The sequence below is a fragment of the Cnephaeus nilssonii genome (genome assembly GCF_951640355.1).
Source record: "Cnephaeus nilssonii genome assembly, chromosome: 3".
NCBI classification, from domain to species: Eukaryota; Metazoa; Chordata; class Mammalia; order Chiroptera; family Vespertilionidae; genus Cnephaeus; species Cnephaeus nilssonii.
In genome coordinates, this window is record NC_137074.1 from 32,876,626 (window position 1) to 32,904,255 (window position 27,630).

Genomic DNA, 27,630 nt, shown 5'->3' on the forward strand with positions numbered 1-27,630 from the left:
GCTCTTAAAAGGGCAGGAAACTCATTTTCTGCTTCTCTTCCTTCTTTCTGGCAAGATCTGATTCTATAGCAGGCTGCAATAAATTCCCATTAAATAATATTTAACTTTTTCTCTGACAAAAGATTCTATGGAAGAAAACACATATATTGTCCATGCACTTTTTCCTCCTATAACATATACCTTTTCTTAGAGTGTTTATCCTCAATACACTTGCTGGAAGCCCTGCATATCGAATTTATCAGGAGATGGAATCCATAGAAACCCTGATTTTTATGCTGAAATGTTGCTTTCCAAATGCTCATTTTTTAGTTTTTAATTTATAGATTAGAATCAAAAGCCAGGTTAATAAACATTAAGATGTATTTTCACACACAAGCAACCATACCAACATACGGTAGCATTTCCATACACTGTTCCTTAGAGAAAATAGAACACAAGCAATGTTGAAGAACAAAATAAAAGAGGGATTCCAGATCTGAACAGCATAAAGAAAGCTACAGTGTTGGGAATTAAACAGTTATAAAGTTGCATATGAAAAGCAAACTATTTATTTATTGAGCGCTTAATATGTGCAAGTTACAAGTAGTATTTGTATTATTAAGCCTTGGGATGGAATACATAGAAGACAGAAATAGCTGCCAGATTCTAACAGTACAATGTTGAATTTACAAGGCAATCACCTTTCACTCTTAGGAGAAGCTTTTGCATCCTTGAACTGGTTCCTGGTATTGATTTTAGGAAAATTTTACATTTCTTTTGGGGCCCAGTACAACACCCATATGTTTATTTAGATGTTTGCTTAACATAGGCAGAGACAATGCTCTCCCCACTGTCCCCAAACTACATTTTGCATGATGTTTGTCTTATTTAGTTGTGTTTTTAATTTTGCAAGCAATAACAGCTGGCAAGTATTTTTTCATGTGAGTTGTTATTAAGAAAAGAAATAAACAGTTCTGTAGGCATGAAGAAATAAGCCATGCCAGTTCACAGAAGAGTAGATTGTGTAGCAACAAGAACTTTAAATTTATATATATACTAGAGGCCCGGTGCACGAAATTCGTGCACGGGGTGTGTGCGTCCCTCAGCCCAGCCAGCACCCTCTCCAATCTGGGACCCCTTGAGGGATGTCCGACTGCCCGTTTAGGCCTGATCCGTCAGACATCCCTCTCACAATCCAGGACTGCTGGCTCCCAACTGCTCGCCTGCCTGCCTTCCTGATTGCACCTAACCGCTTCTGCCTGACACCCCCTATCCACTCCCCTGCCAGCCTGATCGATGCCTAACTGCTCCCCTGCCAGCATGATCACCCCCAACTGCCCTCCCTTGCAGGCCTGGTCCCTCCCAATTGCCCTCCCCTGCTGGCCATCCTGTGGTGGCCATCTTGTGTCCACATGGGAGCAGGATCTTTGATCACATGGGGGCAGCCATCTTGTGTGTTGGAGTGATGGCAATTTGCATATTACTCTTTTATTAGATAAGATAGAGGCCTGGTACACCGGCTGGGGCCGGCTGGTTTGCCCTGAAGGGTGTCCCAGATCAGGGTGGGGGTTCCCTTGGGGTGTGGGGCGGCCTGTAGTGGTTTGCAAGCTGGCCACGCCCCCCAGCAACCCAAGCAGAGGCCCTGGTATCTAGGATTTATTTATCTTCTATAATTGAAACTTCATAGCCTTGAGCGAAGGCCTGGGCTGGCCAGGGTGTGCAGGAAGCTTGGCTTCCTCCATTGCCGGGGAAACCCAAGACTCCTGCTTGCTCCGTGGCCGCAGTCATCTTGGTTGGGTTAATTTGCATACTCACTCCTGATTGGCTGGTGGGCATGGCTTGGGTTGTATCAGAGGTATGGTCAATTTGCATATTACTCTTTTATTAGATAGGATATTGATTTCAGAGAAGAAGGGAGAGGGAGAGAGAGACAGAAACATCAATAATGAGAATCATGGATTGGCTGCCTCCTGCATTCCTACATGCCCCCACTGGGGATTGAGCTGCAACCTGGGCATGTGCCCTGACTGGGAATCGAACTGTGACCTCCAGGTTCATAGGTTGGCACTCAACTACTGAGCCACACCAACCGGGCTGCAGCAGGAGCTTCTTAATAAAATTATAAATGTTTAAAAAACCTGAAGGGAATAAGTGTATAGCTTGAAGGAAAATGTGGGGCTTAAGGTGTGTCGAGGGTTGGTGGGGAGTGAGGTCTAAGGGGACTGGATACATTATAAGGACAAATATTCCTGGTGAGTGTAGGGGACATTCTGCTTCTTATTGTACCCATATAATTCACTTGCTTCTGGGTGGAGGAAATTTAATAGTAACCCTTAATGTGCTTTTACTACCCTGGGGATGGTCAAATGTGAGACACAGGAAGTCTCAAGGCCCTGTACAGACCCATCCATTTCTGCCCTTCCTGACTCATCATTTCTGCCCTTCCTGACTCATCATTTCTGCCCTTCCTGACTCAGGAAATGACTCTTCCCATTGCAGGTCCGGGGCTTCATTCCTGAAGAGACAATGTGGTCATAAGTGCCCCAGGGATTTAGATTTCGACTGTCATAGCCAGGACTTTACAGAACTTACTTGAAGAAACCAAGATCTTTCACATGGCAGTCAATTGATAGAGACTCATGATGCAAAGGTATTCTTTTGAGAAATTAAACTTAGAACACAACAAACCTATGAGACCCCTTAGTATTCAGACTACACTTAGCGCCCCTTGCCTGACTTGGGACATGTTCCCGGTTTCTTGCTGAGGAACCCAGAGACTGAAGGTTGAAACTAAAGCCTAGTAACAATAAGGTCACCTTACACATGCATTTAATCTACTTGGACAAAATATTAATGAAAATACCAGGGGAAGGTGGAAATTTAAATAGTGCCCAAGTGCCAGTTTTCCATTTTATTCAATAAGCTTAAACCCACAAAGAATGGAGTCAGTCAAATCGGCAATAATCATTGCAAGCTTTAAATTTATCTTTAAAAAGGGGAGGAAGTTGTTAGTCAAGGTTTCCTCTGATTAAAGGCAAAGAAACAAACATCTCCCAGTCAAGTGGGTAGACTTCCAGGCCTCACAGGAAAAAACTGAGATAATTAATTAAAGGTTAAGGAAGAGTTAGACTGAGAATGTCATCTATGGGAGATAGAATGATGACAAGGAGAAGGAAGGGCCAACAAAACAGAATTGTCATTAATTTGCTGAAATTTTCAAAATCTTGTGTAAAAGTTTATGAATATAAAATCTCCATGGAATTATATACTAAACATTACAATTATATGTTTTTGTGAGCATATTTGTATACAGGTTGCATGCACAAAACCATGTACATTCCTTGGATGCGGATACTAAAAACTAACCTCTTCATAATATGCTATTCAACTCTCTCCTTTTCTGGGATGTGTGAGTCCCAGGTAAGTTGGAGGAAAGGCGAGGTCTTATATTATGTAGGTGAAGATATAAGCTAATATATTGAGTTGTTGACATTATTATAATTTGATTTGTGTTCACAGATGGATAAGGCTTGAGGAAATTCAAATCTTATAAGATGTAGAGTAAAAATCACAAAGTTTTCATGGCAAAGTCTGGGTCAAATTATTTCCAATAAATCCTTTTGTTGACTTTTCTAAGGTTATGGAATAAGGAGCTCTCCTGTTATTCTGTATTTGTATATATATACACACCTGGCCTAAGAGGATCTTACTTTACTATTAGATTCAAGATTTTGACATCTAGGTTACATTAACTTAGGTAAGAAACCCCATTTTGAAAAATTTGTTCTTTTATTGTTGTTAATCCTCGCCCGAGAATATTTTTCCATTGCTTTTTAGAGAGGGTAGAAGGGAGGAGAGACACAGAGAGGTAAACATCAATGTGAGAGAGACACATCGATCGGTTGCCTTCTGCACATGTCCCGACCAGGGTCTGCGATCAAGCATGCAACCAAACCCAGGACCCTTCACTCTGCAGGCCGACGCTCTATCCACTGAGCCAAACCGGCTAGGGCAAGAATTTGTTCTTTATAATGCTGACTTAAAATATCAGTGTGCTATATTATGAATTTAAATAACAATAATCTATCTTTCTAGAGTACTCTATCTGTGGTATGTCATGTGCTTTTATGTGCATTCTAATTTCAGTTCTACAAATCATGAAGGTAGGTAGTGAAGGCAAAAAAGGTAAATTTGTCAGTGCTCCTTCTTCAGGAAACCCTGGTCTTCTAAGATGAATTGACATTTAAGGAGATAATTATGCCATAGAATATGCACTAGTAGCAATAAAGGGAAGGCAGAGCAATAGTATAGAAAAAAGGAGTAATTAACCCTATTGGAAGAAAATGGAGTCAGGGAATCCTTCCTGAAGGAGGTGGGCCCAATGCTGGGCTTTAGAGGTGAACAAAGAGGGAAAAGCTATTCTGAGCAGAAAACATGGAATATGCAAATGTGCATAAGCATGAAATAGCATCCTATGTTTGGCTTGGGTAGTATTTCAGTTTTGGAAAGTGTGGGTATGTGTGTGAGAGAGGAGGCCAGAGAGACAAACAGGGTCTTAATTAAGAGAGATGTTTTACATTTTTTTGGCCAGGATTTATTTTGTAGATTATGGAGAGCCATATAAAGTAATCAGTCTGGAGACAGATGTGTTCAAATGTGCTCTGAAAATAAAGCATACCACACATATTGTTTTTTAACCTGCTTTTAAATATGTTGAGTATATTTTTCCCCTTTTGTAAATATTCATCTCCGCGTGGTATGTGCCATGGAGTTGGCTTCATACTTCTGGCAGCCCCATGAATGACTGATGTCTACAATGTCCTGTCCTCACTAGCCCTCCTCAGCTCCTATAGACTCATGCCTATGGCTTATTTTATGGTGTCAATCCATCTCTTTTTGGTCTTCCTCTTTTCCTGCTGTCTTCTATTTTTCTCAGCATTATTGTCTTTTCCAAAGAACCCTATCATCTCATGACGTGCTTGAAGTAGGCTCATCTGTAGCACTGATCACAATGGTTGCATTGTATTCTGTGGCTATTTTCTTTTGATGTAGTCCCATTTGTTTATTTTCTCCTTAGTTTCCATTGTCCTAGGATCTTTATCAGTAAAGATATTGCTGTGACAAAAGTCTTCTATTTTGCTGCCTGTGGATTTCTCTAAGATTTTTATGGTTTCCTGTCTTACCTTTTAGTCCTTTATCAATTTTGAGTTTCTTTTTGTGTATAGTGTAAGTTGGTGTTCTAGTTTCTTTCTTTTTTTTATATATCTGTCCAATTTTCCCAACACCATTTATTGAAGAGACTGTCTTGACTCCATTGTATGCTCTTGCCTCCTTTGTCAAATTAAGCATAATAGATTGGGTTGATTTCTGGTTCTCTATTCTGTTCCATTGGTCTATATGCCTGTTCCTGTGCCAGTACCAGGCCGTTTTGAGCACAGTGGCTTTGTAATATAGCTTGATATCTGGTATTGTGATTCCTCCAACTTTGTTCTTCTTTCTCAAGATTGCTGCAGCTATTCGGGGTCTTTTTTTTATTCCAGATGAATTTTTGGAGAGTTTGTTCTAAATCTGTGAAATATGCCATTGGTATTTTAATGGGGATTGCATTGAATCTATAGATTGCTTTGGGTAGTATGGACATTTTAATGATGTTGATTATACCAATCTATGGCTATTTTCATTATTTAATTAAGCCATCCATTATGTTAGACAGTTAAGATATTGGAGAGTTAGGTTTTTGAGAGCACTAAAGAATTCAGCTTAGAACATATGGTGATTGAGATGCTTATAATACAGTTACAATATTCAGAAAGGACTTGACTACACAAATGTGGAGATTGGAGGTAAGATCTGAGAATTTAGGCACAAATTTGGGAGTCATTAGTATATTGATTAAAGCCAGAAAAGGGTATTTAATGACCAGAGAAAAGTAAATGCACAATTTTTTTTAAAAAAGTAAAGCAGATAGAACCTTACGAAATACTGGTTATTAAGCAGTGGATTGAGAAATAAAAGACTCGGAAGAAAAAGTTAGAGAGGAGGGAAAAAATCCAGAGAGGATGATATCAGGGATCAAAGAGAAAGGAGAAAGTTGATTCTCCTATTAACTTCTGTAGAGATGGGACTAGGCTCTACCATTATTGTTATTCCCTTTCCACAGAGGCCAAAGGTCTTACTGAGGCCAACACAATTGTAAGTGATAAAACTGGATTGCCAATCTTCATCATCTAGCCCTAATTCTAATGGAGTTAGCACCGGATTTCATGATTCAGGTAACTAAAGAAGTGTATAAAAGAATAGATGAATAAGCTTCAGAGGCTAAAATTAAGATGGCTCTGTAGGAGATATAATATGTAGAAAAAGAACATGTTCTTAAATTATAGCAGGCAAAGGATATCCTAAAATAGGCTGAAAGAGAAATATGATAAAAATGTCTTTAAAATGTTAAGTCTTGGCTTTCAAATTTTGGAATATGGTAGATAAGATGATGAGAGACACCATACCCAGAACAGCTGATACTCTTAAACAAGATAACTAAAAACAAACATAACAAACAGGTGTTGTTGTTTTTTAAATTATTTTTGAAACAACTTTAAATTTACAGAAAAGCTGCAAAAATAGTACAGATCATTAATGTTTACCCTTACATGCATCTTCCCCTAGCTTTCTCTAATTTTGACAACTTATATGTAATCACAGTACAATGAATAAAATAGGAAATTAATATTTGTATATTACTATTAAGTAAACTACAGATTTTTAAAATGTTCACCAGTTTTTTCCATAATGCCATTTTTCTGTTCCAGGATCCAATCAAGGATCCCACAATAACATTTAGTTGTGTCTCCTTTGTGACCTCCAATATTTGACATTCCCAATTTCTTCCTTGTCTTTCATAGCCTTGACACTTTTAATAAATACTGACTAGTTATTATGTAGAATGTTTTCCAAATTGAGTTTGTTTGATGTTTTCTCATGATCATACTGAACTTATTCATTTTAAGAAAAATACTATAGAAGCAATGTGGAATCCTCATTGCATATCTTTTAAGGATACATAGTGTTATTGTTGTATTACTGGTGAGTTTAACCTTGATCACTTGATTAAAGTGGTATTGGCTGTATCTTCATTATAGAGTTACTAGGTTTCCCAGTATAATTTTGATATATTTTTGAGGGAGAGATTGTGAGATTATGCTGATATCATATTTCTCCTCAAAGTTTTGCCTACTAATGTTAGCATTCATTAGTGGATAATTTTTTTAAATTTATTTTTAAAAGTTAAGACATTTTTAAATTAATAAAACTTTATTTTTCAGAACAGTTTTAGGTGCATGCCAAAACTAAGTAGAAAGTAGGGAGATTTCCCATACCATCCTCTGTCCTTATACAATCACATAGTCCACCACTAACAGCATCCTACATCACCTGGTACAGTTGTTATAATCAATTAATGACATACACTGGCATATCCTTACCATTCAGTCTATAGTTTACATCAGCGTTAATTCTGGGTGCTGTACATTGTATGGATTTTGACAAATATATAATGACATGTATCCATCATTACAGTATTAGAAGAATAGTTTCAAGTGCTCTAAAAATCTTGTGCTTTGCCTATTCATCTGGCACCCACTATCTTTCTTTGTTTTTTTTATCTCCATGATTTTGCCTTTTCCAGAATGTCATATAGTTGGAATCATACATTATGTAGCCTTTTCAAATTGACTTTTTCACTTAGTAATGTGCATTTAGGTTCTTTTCATGGTTTGATAGCTCATTTTTTGGTGCTGCATAATATTTCATTGCCTGGATGTACCACAGTTTGATTTTTGATTCATCTACTGAAGGACATCTTAGTTGTTTCCAATTTTTGGCAATTATGAATAAAGCTCCTATAAACATCTGAGTACAGGTTTTTGTGTGAGCATGCAAAAATTAATTTGTGTAAATACTACATTATATGGTAAGTGTATATTTCATTTTGTAAGAAACTGCCAAATTGTCTTCCTAAGTAGTTGTACCATTTTGCATTCCAATCAGCAATGGATGAAAATTCCTGTTTCTCCAAATCCTCTCCAGGCTTTGGAGTTGTTAGTGTTTGTGGCCATTCTAACAGGTGTTTAGTGGTATATCATTGCTATTGTAATTTTCAGTTCCATAATAATGTTGAGTATTTTTTCATTTACTTGCTTGCCATCTGTACATCTTCTTTGTGGGGTATTTGTTCAGTTATTTTTTGCTAGTTTTAAAATAAGGTTGTTTATTTTCTTACTAGAGGCCTGGTGCATGAAATTCATGCATGGAAGGGGTCTCTAGGCCTGGCCGGCCATCAGGGCCCATCAGGTTCCTACCTCCCCACCTCCCTGTCTCCTCCTTCACTCGCCGCCCATGTCCACTGCCATTCACCCTTGGTTCCCCGTCCCAGCCCGGGGCCCAGCCCCGATCGGGCAAACGGGACCAGCCAGCTGGGGGGAGGGAATGGGAGGTTGGCCGGCAGGCCCCGATCAGGTGATTGGGGCCTGCCGGCTGGGGGGAGGGGCCAACTGCCACCACGGCGGGTGGGCAGCTGGCCAATCGGGGCCTGTCGGCCGGGAGAAAGAATAGGGGGAGGGGCCTGGGAGGTTGGCCACTGGCCCTAAGGAAAGAACCAGCCCCTGGCCCTCCTGAGAAAGGGGTCACATCCGCAGCCACCCACCCCCAGTTCCCCGTCCCAGCTGGGGCCTGTCCCTGATCGGGCAATTGGGATCTGCCAGCCGGGGGGAGGGACTGGGAGGTTGGCCGGCAGGTTCCATTGGCAATCGGTGACTGCGGGCTAGGGGCAGCTCCTGCGTTGAGCATCTGCCCCCTGGTGGTCAGTGCACACCATAGCGACTGGTAGTTCCAGTTGTTCCATCGTAATGTTTGCTAGGCTTTTATATATATAGATTGTTAAGTTTTAAGAGTTTGTCAGGTGAAAGAGGGGTTTTGGGGGCTGGGTGAAAATAGTGAAGGGATTAAGAAGTACAAGTTGGTAGTTACAAAACAGTCATGGGGCTGTAAAGTGCAGCATAGGGAGCAGAGTCAATAATGATGTAATAACTATGTATGGTGTCAGGTAGCTTCTAGGTTATTGGGGGAAATAATTTTGTAAATTAAACAGTCTAACCACTATGCTATATACCTAAAACTATTGTAAAATAATATTTAATGTGAACTTTAATTGAAAAATAAAAGAAAAATATTCCCCCCATCTCAAACACACACAAAAAGAAAAAATGTAAAAGTTTGAAGACAATATAGAAAACTATCTTGATTTACTTGGGATAGGAGATATTTTTTAAAACTGAAACAGTGCAAATTAAAGGAAGTTGACTACATATAATTAAGCTAAAACTGTCTTTTGGCTTACTTTTTATCAAAAGATAACATGAAGAGAATGACTAAGTCATAAGTTGGAATAAATGACTTTCAACACATACTATAAAAAAATTATCAGTACTCAGATATACAAGGAATCCTGATTCAATGATAACAAGGCAAACAATCCAATTAAGATAATGAGCAAAAGATAAATACACAAATGAATGTTTCACAGAAGAGGGAACATCTTTGGGCAATAAATATATTAAAGATGTTCTGGCTCATTAGAAATAAAAATAAAATGTAAACAAGAAGGCAATACAATTTTAAACAACCAAATGGCAAATATGATGTCTAACAATGTTGGGTATAGACTTTTGTGCATGAGTCAGGGTTTCAATGACAAAATTAAGTTCAAATTCCAGATCTGCTACTTATCAGTGGTATCATTCAAACTCTACCATAAGTTTCCTCACCTACAATATGCAGAATATGACTTCTCTGCAGGGTTTGGAGGAACAATGATAATGCACAACCAGCATCTGCTATAAAGTGTGGCAAAGAGAAGAGGGTCATAGATAATGGCTTCTAAAATTGAGATAAGCTGGGTTGGTAGTCCAGGAATATAATGTTTAATCAAATTTTCACTCAACAGAATTAATTCAGAGTTAATGTATTAGGTTTTAAATATAATTTCCAAAGCTAGTAATAACAACAACAGCAGTAATAATTAATTGAGGGCTTACTATGTGCCAGACACTGAGTATAGTGTTTTTATTCATTATTTCATTTAATCCTTATGCTTTCTTTGTAGAGTAGTATTATTATCTCCATTTTATGGCTGAGGAAATTGAAACTGAAAGAATTTACTGAATTAGCTTGCCCAAGGTTACACAGACCTAGTCATTTGTAATCTTGGGAGTAGAAGACAGGCCTTTCTGGCTTGACTGTAATTCTCTAGTGTAGATGGTTCCTCTTCAGCAGACAGATACAGAAACAGAACTTCTGACTTATAAGCAATTTTCACAATTAGTGGGATCAAGATTAATGTATATGCATAGTAGTGTGTTGAACCAATGCCAGCATTTCTTTTTTAAGGGTCAAGAATTTCACGGACAACAGGGGGTGGGGGGCATGCATGGGAAGGGAGTTGGGATGGGAATGGGGGCATGAGGACAAATATGTGATACCTTAATCAATAAAGAAATTAAAAAAAAATAAAATGAAAAATAAGACAATAAAAAAAGAATTTCAGTTTCTGGCAGTGGCTGTTAGGATTTCTAGTCTAATCTTTGTCATGGTATTACTATTTTTTTTGACAGAAATGAGGAAAGGATAAAAGGGAAAATTTGAGTCGAGACCAGGTTACCTGAACATTTGTCTTTCTCTGTTATTTGAAGTTCCACTGGCCCACTCTAGAGGACCCACAATTTAACCCGTATCTTAACATGGCTTTCCAAAAACAGATAAGTTGACTCTCAAAGTAGTCTTATGATGCAATGTGGCCTGTTGTAGTATTTCAGCTAAATGAATGCTCAACCTGTTCTAGTTTCAATTTTGAGGAACTCATTGTTTCTTAAGGGAGCTTCATCTATCTTCAAGGAGCTCTAATTGTTAACAACAAAAACAATGATAATAGCTCAATTTTTACTGAGAGTTTATGATGTGCCAAATACTGTGCTAAATGTACTATATAAATTGTCTCATTTATCCTCATAATAACCTCTGTGACATAGGTGCTATTATTATCTTCAATTTACAGATCAAAAACATGGAGGTTTCAATCCATTTATCATAATTATAGCACCTGCAGACTAAACTCTAATTCACTTGGCAACACTTAGATATTAGAAAACAGCACAGAACACTCAGAGTTAAATTTTAGCTCCTTTGGATTACACTTTTTATGTTTAATTGGTTTTCTACATTCCATTATTGTAGAAAATGTGAAATAAGGTGGACATCTGATTGAATGGAAGAAGAAAGGGAAGATAAGATATTTACTTCTTCACACTTAAAATTTGACATCCTAGGACCTTTCTGTGTTTTTTTTTATGCAGTCTTCATGGCTCCACCTACTTTAAATAAAATTCAAGATTGGCTCTATAGAAAAGAGAAATAATTTTTCTGTACTATGCCACAACTTTTTCTAAACCAATCTTTGCAGAAAGTGGACTCAATCCAAGCATTGTGCACTTCTAAACTATTTTAGAAATGTAGGTAATGCAAATGCAAAAATATTTATGATGGTAAGCATCAGCAAGATGGAGGTATTCACAAAGTTGATCAATGTTTGTTTCTCTTTAACAAATTTTTGGATGTTCTTTTCAAGAGCCTGAGTTAAAATTTCTTTCTATATTTATGTAAAATTATGTATCCTTGCAATATTTTATTTATAATTTGAATCATGTCTAAAAGGTTCAACTTTTCTTAAGGCAACAGAATTACTTTTAAGCCACTTGATATTATTGCAACCTTAAAATTAGTATTTTTGTTATTAGACATTTATAAGTCTACAATTTAAAATTCTTAAGACATAAGAGATGGCTTTAGTATGTTTTAACCTTCACTCTTTTCTTTTGAAATCACAAACACTACCCCTTACATACACTGAGTGGCCAGATTATTATGATCTCTGAACGCATAATAATCTGGCCGCTCAGTGTATATCCTATATAATGAAAGGCTAATATTCAAATTGTCCCCTCGACCAGGAGTTCGACCAGCAGGCAGGCCGGCCAACCGCCCATGTCCCCTCCCCCTGGCCAGGCTGGCCGGACCCCCCACCCATGCACGAATTCATGCACTGGGCCTCTAATATATATATATACACACACACACACACATACACAACATACTGAGTGGCCATTCAGAGATCATAATAATCTGGCCACTCAGTGTATATAAGGACTGGGTGAGCTGTAGTCTTATAGTCAAATATTTAGTCTAAACCATGTAAAATGGCTAAATCTGTCTTTATTAGTGTCTATTTTAGAAATCATACCCTGAGAAGCCACATTTCTATAGTGCTTCCAGTTCCTACAGCTTTTTCATGTCTAGGGAAGGGAAGGTCACTTAATGGTAGAATGATCATGCCCATCTTCTGCTATCAGCCTTATGTTACATGTGACTGACTGATGCCAGCCCACACAGGCTGTGCTGGCACCCTGTCTCCAAGAGAAAGAAAGCCCATCAGACAGATGGCCAGTGTAAGAATAAAAATTAGGCTACAGTCTTCATTTATTCTGTTCATAGGCACAAATGAAACGTATGTTAAGCAAAAAAAAATCTGTGATGTATTTTCAGCAACTTGCATGGTGAGTGAATGGATTTTACGCTTCCATTTGAATCAGAACTAAGTTAAAATAAACTCCCAACCCTATTATCGTCTCTTCAGAATCACTTGTCTTGAGTCTACCTGTCAGTATATTCTCCTCCCTTGCAAGATACATAATAATCTCATTTAAAATCATAGAGTTCCATGACACTGAAAAAGCTGACACTGTTTCTTGCTGTTCACTATTATCATATTACTCCTGAGTGATTGCTTAGCTACAGCAACACCACTGTTTTATGGTACCAGATTTCTGAACAAACATTTCAATTTATTTTTGGATCACTCTTTTTTTTTTTTTTTTTTGGCAGATTGAGATTTATATATGCATTATTTCCAATTTCCACTAATCAACTTTTACAAAAACAACAACAAAACCAAACTCCCAAGTCATTCTCAGAAATCCACCTAACTCCCACATCTACCAGCTGTATTATCTGGCTTGTCAGTGGGGGTAGACATGAATTAGTATATCATGACATATTGTTTTGATTTACCTGAACAGAAAATACTGCTTGGCAAAAACAAAAAACAAAAAGCAAAACACAACCAAACAAACAACTCTGGGATATCTTGATGCTTATATACTCATATAGAGCCCAGGCCCTAAGTGTTTATGCTAATTTTCATTAAAAATTTGATACTCTAATGTGTCACATCTTAGGCATGGCTGAGTATACATTTATAAAATAATCAGTTTTTCCAGGGATTTATCTTTTGAGGTTTTCATTCTATATTCATCTAGAGAGCAGATTTCCAAAAAAATCAAATACCCTAAGTAGTTTTAAACTGAGTATCAAAAATAAAATGAAACAAAAGCTAATGTAATCACTGACCAGTTAAATCAATGGCAATCACCGAGGACGACCAAGGGCTTACAGAATAAATGAGATGCATGAGAACTGCTTATTAATGACCAGAAGGAAGGGGATGCTCACAAGGAAGGGATATATTTTTGAGAAAGAGATAGGAGACAGGAAACAAGAAAAGAGACAAGGGCAGAGAAGGAGGATGAGAGTGGCAGGTAGCCAAAATGGTAAAATAGAAATAAAGAAAGACACTGTCAGAGATCAAGAGTGAGAGAGGTAAAGCTGAGGATTAGCAACGAGGGAGAAAGTTCTTAGTGTAGCCAATAGACTAATACAACTTGGTGGCATTTTAGCAATTTGTGTTAAATTTTAGCAATTTAATTCTGAAAACTACATGTAATATAAAATACCTCTGCAATTCAGTGTGTCATTTAGTGCATTACTTTAAGAAGGATGAAGAAAAGAAAATTTTAGACTACGTAGTTTATTATTTAATCTATTCATGGCAACATTACATACATGATAGTAAGTAAAATTGCAAAAATAAAAGGTAGAACAGACCAGATTTGTTGCAGATAATACATTAACTAAAGCCATTGTACCCTATAAAATATCATCTTTTTCTAATAGTGGACTGCTGGTTTTAGATTAAAATGTTCCCCCAAATGACCTAGCACAAAATTGACCTGGGAAGGAATCCTTTTGCTGGTAGAAGGAAGCTCAGTTTTTAGCTGTGAAGGATTAAACTCCAGAATTCAATGAGAACTGAGAGAGAATTTGATCCAGGCTGCAAACCTGATACTGTGGCTCACAGCCTTCTGCGGGCTCTAGGTCAATTCATAAGATAAGGAGTTTGTCAATGACCAATTTATCAAATTTATAAACATATTTATTAACTAAATCTTCGTTTATTTTAGCTCTTTAGAAAAATTTTAGTTATCCTATAGATAAATTTGAAGGGGGCAAGGACTCCAGTTTCTGGGGTTTTGGTCCCTCTCTGTTCTTCACTCCCCACCTCTGTGGAATTTACAGCCCAGACTGTGCTATGTGTGGCTTCAGTAATGAAGCAGAGCACTGTGAAAATCGACTCATTAGATATGAATTATTGTAAATGCTGTAAACAGTTAAAATGTATTTTATTAAATAGGTAAATTCGGTCACTCTCCAAAAACTGGGGAATCTTAAAAATGAAAAAGTGTTAAAAATAAATATCACAAAAATATTAGAAAGCAATCAATGTAAACTGTTAAACTTCCAAATTAAAATTATGCTTGTATTCATGAAAAGAAAATAGTCATATAATAAGAGCAGTAGAATAACAATCTTACACACAAAAAGGATATATTTCATAAGAATAAACCATTCTATGACTGGCTTTTGAAAAATTCTCTAAAATTAAATAAAACTATTTTCTGAATATTTCATGAGGAATATATACATAAAAATGTGCTCATATTAATTATTCAATATGATTATTTCTCCAAATAAGTTTTTAGTGAACTTCAAATTTGGTGAATTCTGAAAATTGGTCATTTGGAAAATTGATTCTTCAGTGAATTCCACTTTTATGGATGGGACCACTTTAGCTTTCTTAAGATGACAGTGTTTGAAAAACTCAAAATAATTGCCAACATTTAAAAGTCAAGAAATTTCTTGGAAAGCTCTGAATTTTTATACTATTTCTGTAAGAGTAAAAAATGTACAACATTGAACCTACATTCTTATACAGCTACATTAGCTGGACTGGAATATGGATACTCCCTTTGAAAGGGCTGATGGTAGGGTGACCATGTCGTCAGTGTGCTCATTACAGTCATTGGTTTATGCCTGTTTCCTGGTATAAATTTTAGTAGTGCCAACTTTCACTACGATAATATTCAGTTTGACAACCAAATATATGGTCACTCTAGTTAGTGATCTCTAGTTCTCTACTGTTCATAAGATATCCTTTAATCTTATAACTGGCCTCCTTCACACAGCATCTGCCTGGGCTTTGCAAGCATTTGAGTGTGTTATTCCTGCTCTACTACACCCCTGTCTAGTTCATGTATGTAGAAACTTATGGCTAATTCTTCCTCAGTGATGGGCAAAAAGGCTTTGTTGTGCTCTCTTCTTTAGTGTTACCTTCTGTTTGCTACCTTTTACATAGCATGGTCTTAAACTAAAGAGTCTGTGCAATATCATCTATTTTTTGCCTTATGGATCTTGATTATAGGATGTATGATATTATAGCTTTAATTTCTATGTGAACACTTTCATATCTGTCTTTCAACCAGGATTGTACTAACAATTTCATATAATATCTTCTTACCAGTAAAGCTAAATGGTATTAACTACCAACTCCAAAACTAGCTAATTTGATTTGCAAACCCCAAACTGGTGCTTGATCTGTGCCAAACCCCATGCTAAACATCAAGCATACAGAGATGAAAGACATTATGCCATTCATGTTATTGAGTCACTAATTCTCTTCCCAAAATATAGTCAGTCTTGGCTTTTGTTTGTTTCTCATCTCTGCATGCTTTTTCTTGTCTTTCTTATTAAGGTAGTGCTAAATGATGTGAGAGTGTGTGTGAGTGTGTGTGTCGGAGGAGGAGGAATAGATTTGAGCAAAGACATTCTACTTGAACACATATATTTTGTATGCATAGAAACAATGAGGTATTAAAGAGCTAGACTACTTGCTATTTCAGGTAAAGCTTCAGAGGTTTCTTGTTTCTTGGGGGTTAGAGCAATCTCAATTTAGACTTCTGAAAATGTGATTTTCATCACTTTAACCAGTGCCAGTTGTCTCCTCAAGGGTGACTAGCATCCTTGCAGAACCTTAAACTGAAATAAAATATTCCTATTTTTGTTCTGTTTTCTATCATCTCTATATTTTTGCTCTTTCTTCCAGTAGGATGTTACTGAAAATATATTGGCCCATAAAATAAAAGGACCTTCTCATTGCTGTAAAGCTGACTGATACCTTGCCTTCAATCACAGGGAGTACCATTTCCTCTAGCCTCTCTGGTTGAGAATCTGGGCTCTCATTAGGCTGTCCTTGGAATCTTTTCTGGCTTCACCAGGAATTCCTTACTTAGTAGAGCTGGTTAGGCTCAGAAAACCTCAGACAGCCCAATTTCTTGATATTGACTATAAATGCTCTAACTTGGAACAGATAGGACACGATCCACTTCACTGGGAATCATGGTTTTAAGACAGCCTAAGTCAGATAAAAATGACATCTTTTTATATTTGGTAGGTGCTGCTCACTCTCAGAAACATGACCATTTGGCATCTTAGAGGAAATGACCTTGATGTGTTGTTTTTTCAAATGAGTTTCAATGTAATGTGCTTGTAAGAGTCCTGAACCAAACTACCTAAATCTCCTAAGACATTAATGATAAACATGAATGCTTTATATATTGATTTGTATTTATTGTTTTACATTATAACTCTGATAGCTAAGAGACACTAAGATATTCACATTCATAGTTGATAGCATTCTTTCCCTTGGGAGAGAAAAGGACAAACAATACTGTATATTGAGAGCTATAATACTACTAGTATATTTTAAGGAAACCAAGATAAAAACACTTGTATCTAAAAGTAATTATATCTGCCTCTCTGTTGGAAAGTCTATGCCAGCATAACCAATAATTTTTAGGAACTTTCTCAAGGAGCACTGTCAGGTCAGCTACCACATGGTATTAAAAAGTTATACTTATTTCACCACAGGGATATACGTGGCAAGGACAATGCATATTCAGTGCCAATTTTACATGGCAAACACTAAGAAATTCTTAATTTTCAGGTTCTTGTTTATTTGTTTTAGGACCCATAAATTTTTTTGTCACCACTTTAACTTAGTTAGGTTTGATACAATCTATAATAATAAAAGGGTAATATGCTAATTAGACCAGACATCCTTCCGGGTGTCATTCCGGATGAAGCCAGGGCCGGAGCAAAGCCACCAGGTCCCAGGTGCCTGCAGGCGCCCTGAGGGAAGCAACCCAGGTCCCAGGTGCCTGCCAGCGGCTGGAGGGAATCCCGGATCCCGGGTGCCGGAGGGAAGACGGTGCTGGCAGCCGGGGGAAGGAAGGCCTACTCTTGCACAAATTTCCATGCATCGGGCCTCTAGTTAAATTATAACTAATGATATGCTGGTAACGTGGCTGTACCCATATCAAAAGAGTCTGTATTTGTAGCGATTGCCAATTTCCATGGTGTAAATTCTCCCAGGATTGCTAATTTCTCTTACAGCTTTCCAGAATCTGTACAGGCTGATCCCAGCACACCACCAGCAGCTTTTTATTAGTTGCAATCTAGTTCTGAAATTATACCTAACCTTTTCCTATTGATCTTCTGAATAGATTTTAAAGACATATTAATAAATTGTCTCTTAAAAATTGTTTTACATATACCCACAAAATTAAAAAAACTGATAGGAAGAAATTGATAAAGACTTCTTTTAATTTTTAAAAGTAGACATTAACACACAGGTAAATAGATGTTGTGGCATGTTGGTTGTTTGACTGAAAAGTGAGAGTAGTGGGACTAATTCTGCCTTTCATGTTCATCATTTAATTGAGTTCAGGTAACTCCTATGACCATCTTACTCAAATGGAATTCATGTCAGTCTCATGATATAAGTATCATGGGATCTTTTATTATCTACTTAAATTCCTTAAACTTAATTTTCCAAAAAAGTGTTATTTGTAATTGTTCTAGAGACAATACCACCTGTAGCCTAGGCGCCCCCCCTTCCCATCCATATTACTGTAAATTTAAATTCGTCTTAGGAGTTGTGTTTAGTGTAGGTGTAGAAACCATCCACACTTGCTTGCTAAATTTCTGGGGTGATAAAGTGGGTGAATAAAAAACACCATTGTTTTTACTATACATTGGGAGGTGAGGAAAGTTCTTTGACAGAATTCATAAAAGAGAGAGAGACGTCTGATATGATGAACATGACCTGGGGCCGGGGGAAGCCTTGGTTGTCACATGTGAAGAGAAACTCTAAATATAGCATTGAGGCTGTTGCACAGTTCTTGCAATTCTTTGCCATGTGTCTAGGTTCTGGGGATGAGAATATTAAAAGCTCTTTAACTAAATTTTTATAAAACATATTTGGATGCAACTGCCAATACTTCAGGACACTTCTAACAATCGTTGGAGTTATAACTTCTGCCATCTCCTCTAGAAACAGCTCTTGGGGGGTCCTTTATGTGGTTGGATTTTACTTCCAGAACTGAAGAAAGAGAGTCACAGAATTGTGCCATTACAGCCAGGATCAGGAACATACTTGAGAGCAAGAGATCAAGTTCATTTTTAATCTTCCATAGAAGTTTTCCCATTGTTATTAGTGAGTTCATGGCTAGGAAATTTGAATTTTACTAAGAGCTATGAATACAAAATAGCTTTAATTAAAGAAAAAGATAGTCAATAATTGTTGGTTTGATGTTTACAAGACAATAATTTTGGCAAAATCAGATTCCACAAGAGAAATGGAAAGTTCTATTATGCTATTACCAGTAGCTGAGAATAAAATTATCTTAATTTGAAATAAATCTTCACAGAAGTTATAACAAACATACCGGGCAGCTTCTGAATATCTCTCCAGACATCTAAACACTGTTGCCTGACGAAGATGATTTCGGAAATAGGCTGGGTTTAAAACAATGCTCCTGTAAAAAGATAAAAGCAACGCAAATGTTATTAGGTTTTTACAAGACAATTACCAGAAGTGTATAGAAATTAACTAACATGCATCCAATTTTATATACTATGTATTTTAAAAGATACTAATGAATGAAGCCCTTTACTTCCTATAATTGCCTGTGAAGACAAATAAACAAGCATTATTGAAAAGCTAATTAAGTTTGCATAATAAAAACAATTTTATTTATAACACTGGAGTTTTTTTTTTTAGCACTGGAGGTCTTTTTTACATATGACAATGGCAAAGAAGATGAATAATCCAACTAATATTACATCTAAGACATGACATTATTTTCTTATGTTAATAAATCAGGCAAAAATCACAGGTTATTTATGACATTTCTACATATAACAAAGGAAAAAGTTGTCAGCTACTGAATTTCCATTGAAAGAAAGGGACTGGAATTTGGGTGATATGTTCTTTTACACTCCATATTAGTTTCTGTGTCTTCCCTCAGTTGGATGGAGTAATGGAATGAAAGGAACCCTATACTGTTTAAGGACTCTGATTTTGATTTTGACACTTTTGACAGGGCCCTTAGTCACTTTGGGTTTCCATTTTCTCTTGAAATAACAAGTCTTGATGATTCTTCCATCATTTCATAGAGTTTTGGAATTCAATCCAAGCTAGCTGAGACAATGATCATTCCCTACCTGCCTTCTTCCCCTAGAGATAAACTGGTAGACATTTTTCTTCCTTGCCAGGAATTGTCCAAAGCATCTGATATAATGAGGTGAACTAGACAGATGTAGTCCATGGCTGGGTCAAAAATAATAAATTGTAGTTCTTAAACACCCTTAATGGGTCACATGAATTCTCTAAATTTTGGCAATCACTACTGCTAGACTGGACTCGTTTCTTTTAACCATAACACCATCCTACACTGAGCCACAGGAGTCACAGCTTCACTGAATGAGGAGACAGCATTAGTGAAAGTTTGAAATGTAGCTTATGTGTTGTGTTACTGATATGGGATAAAAAGTGTCACTAAACAAACGGAAGATTATTAAGCAACTTCTTATGAGCCTTTTTTATAAGTTGATGAGAATCATTTGGAATTAGTTCATCATTGAAGTGGTTCTTAATCTTTTTTTTTTTTTTTTAGAGATTCACAGAGCTTTTTGAGAATCAGATGAAAGTTATAGACTTTTGTCCAGAATAATACACCTAACAATAATTGCCAAAATTTAGGGAATTCATGTGACCCATTAAGGCTATTTAAGAACTCCAGATTAAAAAAAAACACACACATGCAGACAAAATAATTTCATTCCCAGAAATATTGCATATGGAAAAAATAAAGTAGAACAGAAACATCTATATGGCCCATGTAAAATATAGAATTACATGATGATGAGATAGATAGATTAAGTAATTAAGCTTACTTTAAGCATCAGTGAACAAAAAGTAGAGAGGTTAAGGGACTTTTCTAAAATTGCTATTTGAAGAATTTCAAGTTTATGGTGTTTCCCATATTTAGCCACATAATTTTGTATTAATACCTTACTGCCTTTCCTATGATGATTTCTGAATAGATGGGACTGAATTAATGAAGTTTTATCGCTCTCTATAACTAATGATTTATACAAATAAATACATTACTTCCACAAGATCAAAAATTACTTGTTTTGGTAATTTTCTTTGTTTGTTTTTAATATATTTTTTATTGTTGACAGTATTACAGATATCTCCCATTCCCCCCACCCCTGTTTTGGTAATTTCTGATTAAAGTGTTGGAAATTTAAAAACTATTGTGCTCTGGCTTCTCTGGCTCAGTTGGTTGAGCACTGTCCCATGCACTGAAGGGTCACTGGTTCGATTCCGGGTCAGGGCACATTCCCAGGTTGTGGGTTCAATTCCTGGTTGGGTTGCATGCAGGAGGCAGCCAATCAATGTTTCTTTCTCACATTGATGTTTCTCTCTCTCTCTCAAATCAATAAATACATTAAAAATTAAAAAAAACTATTGTATGAGTTTATTCCAAATTAATACCAAACTTCTAATACCATTGACTAGTACTTTATATTAATTAGAAAAAGAGTATGTTTAAAAAACATGTTTATAAATTTTGTAAAAGTAGATCAGTGTAAATAAGATCATAGTTCTGTCTAGTGGCCTGGGTCTTCCAACTCTAACCACAATTTTTTCTTTCACACAAAGGTAATTCTTCCTCCTTACTTTGTAATCATTTGTTCACTTATACATTTTTGGCAAGCACCTATAAAATCTGTACTGAATAGATGTTTCTATCGATATCTCTTGCCCATGATGTAGTGTCCTGGCTTTGCTAAGCTGTTCCTCAAAAGTCTTGCTCTGCCAAAGTTCTTTGGTCCAAGTTGGATTTACTCTCCTAGGAAAGTGCTGCATCGTGCTTTATAAATAGTTGGTCAATCTAGAGAATGCCAAGAATATGGAATATTTTAACTTCATCAAAGCAAGATATCTGTATGAATAAGACGGTGACATTAGATAATAGCATCACTCAATAGATTATAAGTGGTTGAACAAATGATCAATACTCTTTTTTTGTTGTTGTTGTTAATCCTCACCCGAGGATATTTTTCCATTGACTTTTAGAGAGAGTGAAAGTGAGGGGGAGAGACACACAGAGAGAAACATTGAGGTGAGAGATACATTGATTGGCTGCCTCCCAACGCACCCTGACCAGGACCAGGATGGAGCCTGCAACCAAGGTACATGTCCTTGACCAGAATCAAACCCAGGACCCTTCAATCTGTGGGCCAACTCTCTATCCACTGAGCCAAACCAGCTAGGGCTGATCAATACTCTTTAAATTATTATGGGTTATTATGAAAGAAGGAATTTAACGGCTTTTTTTAAAGCCCTTTTTGTGAACAACATATCTATTAGTAACTAAGATTCAGAAATTGAAAGGTTGCCTATGATATTTTCAGATGGCATACATTTTACTTAACAAGAAACTAATATCACTGATGACAGACCTAAATTCAAAATTATCTGGAATGGTTAAAAATAAAAGCCTTATGGCATGAATTTTTTAAAAAATTAGTTTTATAGATATAATCACAGCTTGAGTATGGCCATGTGGAAAAAGTCTGAATATTTAAACTGATCACAGTGAAATGTGATATAACAATATGTCAGAGCTACAAAAACTGTACATAAAATTTACATAAAATTTATCAAAAGTATTAGGTCTAAATAATATGATATTTTCACTAAATTGTGCCTTTGCCATACAGTCTCTTGAATCCATCTATTGTTCAGAGCATCTGTGAGAATCAGCATCATATTGAGTGTGTCTAGAGTGTCCAATGGGTCTGGAGGACATTGTGTGAAGAATATGGGATGAGATTGATATGTTTAGATAGTTAAATAAGATAACTACTTTCAAACACAAAGACCTACCACATGAAAAATTATTCTCCGTAATTCCAGATGAGACCAGGCAAAAGCCTAGTATTACCAAGTTATAAGTCGTTTAGTTCAACATAAGGAGATACTTATTAACCAGTGATGCAACAGGCACCGAGGACAGTTTCTTATTCCTGGAATCATTTAAGTGATATTTAGAATGCCATCTGTCAGGTTGTGTAAGAAATTCTTGACTGAATGGAAGATTAACTAAGTGACTTTCAAATATAATCACAAAAATCCCTTATAATACATTGCTAAGCACTGTGAAGCATCTGAGTTTTTTCTTGCTTGCAGGTTAACAAGTTAGCATGGCAGTTTCATGGATACTCATAGAAGACATGACCCTCCAGGACCAGAGACAAAGGAGAGTTTCTTAGTCATAACAATGGCAGTAGCTAGTGTATCAATCTTCTGTTGTACTGCCGCAATCCCCAGATGGCAATGCAAAGGCCAGATGACACCTTCACATGCAGTAGGTTGCATCACATCACAGGAGAAGAATGTAAAGCTAAGGGAATGTAAATCTTTTACAATGAGCTGTAACCATGCCTATCCTTAGCTCTAGTGGGAGACACTAACTCATCTTTGAAGGCTGTAGACCAAAGGTCAACCAGTGCCTTTTTCAGAGGACATACACAACAAACAAACAAAAAAATGCAGGAGACACATGGAGAATTGTCTCCCTACAAAGATAATTTTTGTTCAGATATGCAAGTACTATTTGTCCTACTCATTCCATTAACAGATAAATAAGGGTTCATAACAAAGTCCAAAAATTTAAAATATGCCAAAATGCCAAAATGCCTAATGTTGAAAAGTAATTGCATTATTATCTATTTATATTCTGTTCTAGGAAAAGTTTAAAGCAGCTTATAGAAAACTTACATAAATTAAAGTGAAAATAACTCACAGGGAACAAAAGAAAAACCAGATGAACAGAATTACATCAAAATTAAAAACTTTTGTGCATCAAGGAAACTATCAACAGAATGAAAAGGCAGTCCACGGAATGGGAGAAAACATTTGCAAATCATTTATCTGATACGCAGTTAATATCCTATAACTCAACAATAAAAAACAATTAAAAATAGGCAAAGGACTAGAATAGACATTACTTCAAAGAAGATATACAAATGGCCAATAAGCACATGAAAAGATGCTCAAAATCACTCATAATCAAGAAAATGCAAATCAAAACCACACTGAGATACCACCTCATACTCACTAGATGACTATTAAAAAAACACACACACACCAAAAACAAACAAACAAACAAACAAACCAGAAAATAACTAGTGTTGGCAAGAATGTGGAGATATTGGAATCCTTGTGCATGGTGTGTGGGAATGTAAAATGGTGCAGCTGCTGTGGAAAAAAGTATGGCAATTCCTAAAAATATTAAGAATAGAATTACAATATGATTCAGCAATTCCACTTCTGTGTATGTACCCAAAGTATTGAAGGATGGGTTTTTAAAGATGTACCCCTATATTCATAGCAATATTATTTACAACTAGAGGCCCAGTGCATGAAATCATGCGCGGGTAGGTTCCCTAGGCCTAGCCTGAGATCAGGGCCATCTTCCGCCAGCTCGCCAGTCCCCAGTCCTGCCCACCGCCACCCACCTTGATTCCCCCGGTTCCCTGTTCGCCATCCTGTGATCGGAGCCCGCGGGTCAATGCACCTCATAGCAACTGCTCAAGCGGTCGTTCTGGTCATTACACCATTATGGTTGCTAGGCTTTTATTATATAGGACAAGAAGCCCGGTGCACGAAATTCGTGCACGGCGGGGGGTTGTCCCTCAGCCCAGCCTGTACCCTCTCCAATCTGGGACTCCTGGAGGGATGTCCGACTGCCCGTTTAGGCCCGATCCTGGTGGGATCGGGCCTAAACGGGCAGTCGGACATCCCTCTCACAATCCAGGACTGCTGGCTCCCAACTGCTTGCCTGCCTGCCTTCCTGATTGCCCCTAACCGCTTCTGCCTGCCAGCCTGATCACCCCCTAACCACTCCGCTGCCAGCCTGGTTGATGCTTAACTGCTCCCCTGCCAGCCTGTTTGCCCCCAACTTCCCTCCTCTGCCAGCCTGGTCACCCCTAACTGCCCTCTCCTGCAGGGTTGATCACCTCCAACTGCCCTCCCTTGCAAGCCTGGTCCCTCACAACTGCCCTCCCTTGCAGGCCGGGTGCCTCCCAACTGCCCTCTCCTGCTGGCCATCTTGTAGTGGCCATCTTGTGTCCATATGGGGGCAGGATCTTTGACCACATGGGGGCAGCTATATCGTGTGTTGCAGTGATGATCAATCTGTATATTACTCTTTTATTAGATAGGATAGAGGTCTGGTGCATGGGTGGGGGCCAGCTGGTTTGCCCTGAAGGGTGTCACAGATAAGGGTGGGGGTTCCCTTGGGGCGTGGGGCGGCCTGAGCGAGGGGCCTGTGGTGGTTTGCAGGCCGGTCACGCTCCCTGGCAACCCAAGGGGAGGCCCTGGTATTTGGAATTTATTTTCCTTCTACAACTGAAACTTTGTAGCCTGGGGCGGAGCCAAGCCTGCTGCTCCCTCCAGGGTGGCAGCCATTTCTGTGGCAGTTAATTCACCTTCTACAATTGAAACTTTGTAGCCTTAAGCGGGTGAGCCGGGCCAGGGTGTGCGGAAAGCTTTGCTTCCCCTGTTGCCGCCGGCAACCCTGGCTTGCTCTCTCAAGCTCCATTCTGCCGCCATTTGTTTGAATTTGTTTACCTTCTATAATTGAAACTTTGTAGCTTGAGTGGAGGCTTAGGCCTGCAACGGCTATGGAAAGCTTGGCTTATTCTGTTACCTGGGAAACCTTGCTCTCTGTGGCTGTAGCCATCTTGGATTGGGGTTAATTTGCATACTCGCCCTGATTGGCTGGTGGGCGTGGCTTGGCTGGTGGGCGTGGCTTATGTAGCGGAGTGATGGTTAATTTGCATATTACCATTTTATTAGAGAGGATAGCCTAAAGGTAGAAGATCACTAGTGTCTATTAACAGCTGAGTGGATAAACACAATGTGGCATATACATACATACAATGGAATATTATTAGCCTTAAAAAGGAAATTCTTATATATGCTACAACATGGATGAATCTTCAGGACAGTATGCTAGGTTAGATAAACAATCACCAAAAGACAAATACTGTGTCATTTCATTTATATGAGTTACCTAGAGTAGATAATAGAGACATCTGGTAGAATGCTGGTTTCCAGGGGCTAGGGTGAGAGGGGAATGGGAAGTTGTTAATGGTATGGAGTTTTAGTTCTGCAAGATGAAAAGAGTTCTGGAGTTTTGTTGTACAACAATGTGAATGTACTTAACACTACTAAATTGCATATTTAAATGATGAGTAATATGGTAAATTCTAAGTTATGTGTGTTTCACCATAATTAAAAATAAAAAAATTTAACTGAATGAGGAAAGCAATATTAAAAGTAGGAGAATTAAGATAAAGCCTGGATGAGGTTAGCATACAAAATATGTCATAAGATCCTAAGAGTTCAGTTGAGAGGGACTATATATTTTCTTCTAGGTTTGCTAGTAGCCCATGTAAAGAGGGCATATAGTTTGTTTCAAATAAGCCAGTTGCGCAGTTCAAATATTTCTTGTAGTATGATCAGAAAGATCACCTTATCCAAAGATGCCCTAGAATGAAACAATCTGTCCTCAGTAACAGATTTGCAGAAAACTCAGAAAGTGTTCCATACGGTTGCCTTTTAGCGCTTCTTTCAGCATGGGTTGTTGGCATAATATTAAATCTCAATCTAGTAACCAAAATTCTGGGTAGGTGGAAGAAATGGGAATGTAAAGGGAACTTATGCAATATTGCCGTCACTACACAAGGTTTCAGTGAAATCTTACTGTTTCCGTCTTATTTGGTCACTTGGTTCACTGAAAAAGATTGATGATTGGAATTAAAAACTAAAATAAAGTATAACAGTCTTTAACTTATTGAGAATAACTGAGAAGACCATTGCTCACTTTAAATATCTTACATTGACAAGCAAGACAGAACAATAGAATGACCCGATTTAATTTACATGGAAAAAATTGAACTACTTTATAAAGTATTAGAGCATAAAATTAGAATTAAGGGCACTGGTTTTTGAAATGAGAAAATTACAGTAGATTGTTGTCGAATAAAGCATATAGTTCTGCCAAAACAGTAGCAGAGTATGTTTTTGCAAAAGCATTAAAGTAAAACCTAGCTCTTTAGGGAAACAGCAAGAAGAAATAATTCTCACAAATTTCTTGAGATCCCAGCATGTGTATGGCACAGAAGGAAACAAGTTTAGAGAAGAAGCTAAATAGGGGAGTAATTCAAATATCATCCCTGGTGTTTTGCCTCTCCCAACTACAATTAATTTTATGTGTAAAACATTAAATGTGAAAAATATGAATTATTCAATGGAACAACAAATAGCTTATTTCTTGACATGACCAAGAGTCAATCAGAAAAAATACTTTAAAAATTGCTATATTGTCACAATACTGAAAAATATGTAGAGGGGAGATGTTATATTGTCTGTCTTCTTTATAGATTTAGAATAAATACACATTAAAGAATGATTAGGTTCTATGTTTAAGTATATTTTATTTTAGATTTTGAGTATGAGACTTCTTTGTTTAGAAAAATAAAATGAAGGTTAAAATTCAAATAATAAACTTAATGGGTCATCAATACCAAGAAATAGGAAACTTGAGAAGGAAGCCATGTAGTCTTCAGTATCTTCCATAAACACGAATATCATCAGTTACTATACATAAAATAATCACCAAAAATAAGTATGACATGCTACTGGATTTTTAGAAGTATGAAGTAGATGCCTTTGTAAGTAATTGGGAACATTTCATTTTCTCTACATTTCTTTTACTTTTTTTTACTAGCTTAATTACTCTGTATCCATTGGAGACCTCTCCATAATAGGAAGTAATGCTCAACAAAATTATCTTTATATGTGCAGCACCTAGCAAATACTTAACACATAATGGGCATTAAATAAATGCTTTTGGAATAAAACAATGTTACTGAGTGACTGAACACACT

At 37.2% G+C, this 27,630-nt stretch overlaps 1 protein-coding gene across 1 annotated transcript in view; it reads right to left on the reverse strand.

Moving 5' to 3' along the window:
* SPATA16 (spermatogenesis associated 16) overlaps positions 1-27,630 on the reverse strand; it is a gene marked incomplete at both ends in the record, with an annotated part of 163,049 nt that overhangs the window by 107,564 nt on the left and 27,855 nt on the right. Inside the window, 1 exon segment of the mRNA XM_079767270.1 lies at positions 19,044-19,133. Coding sequence (XP_079623396.1) covers positions 19,044-19,133 — 90 coding nt within the window.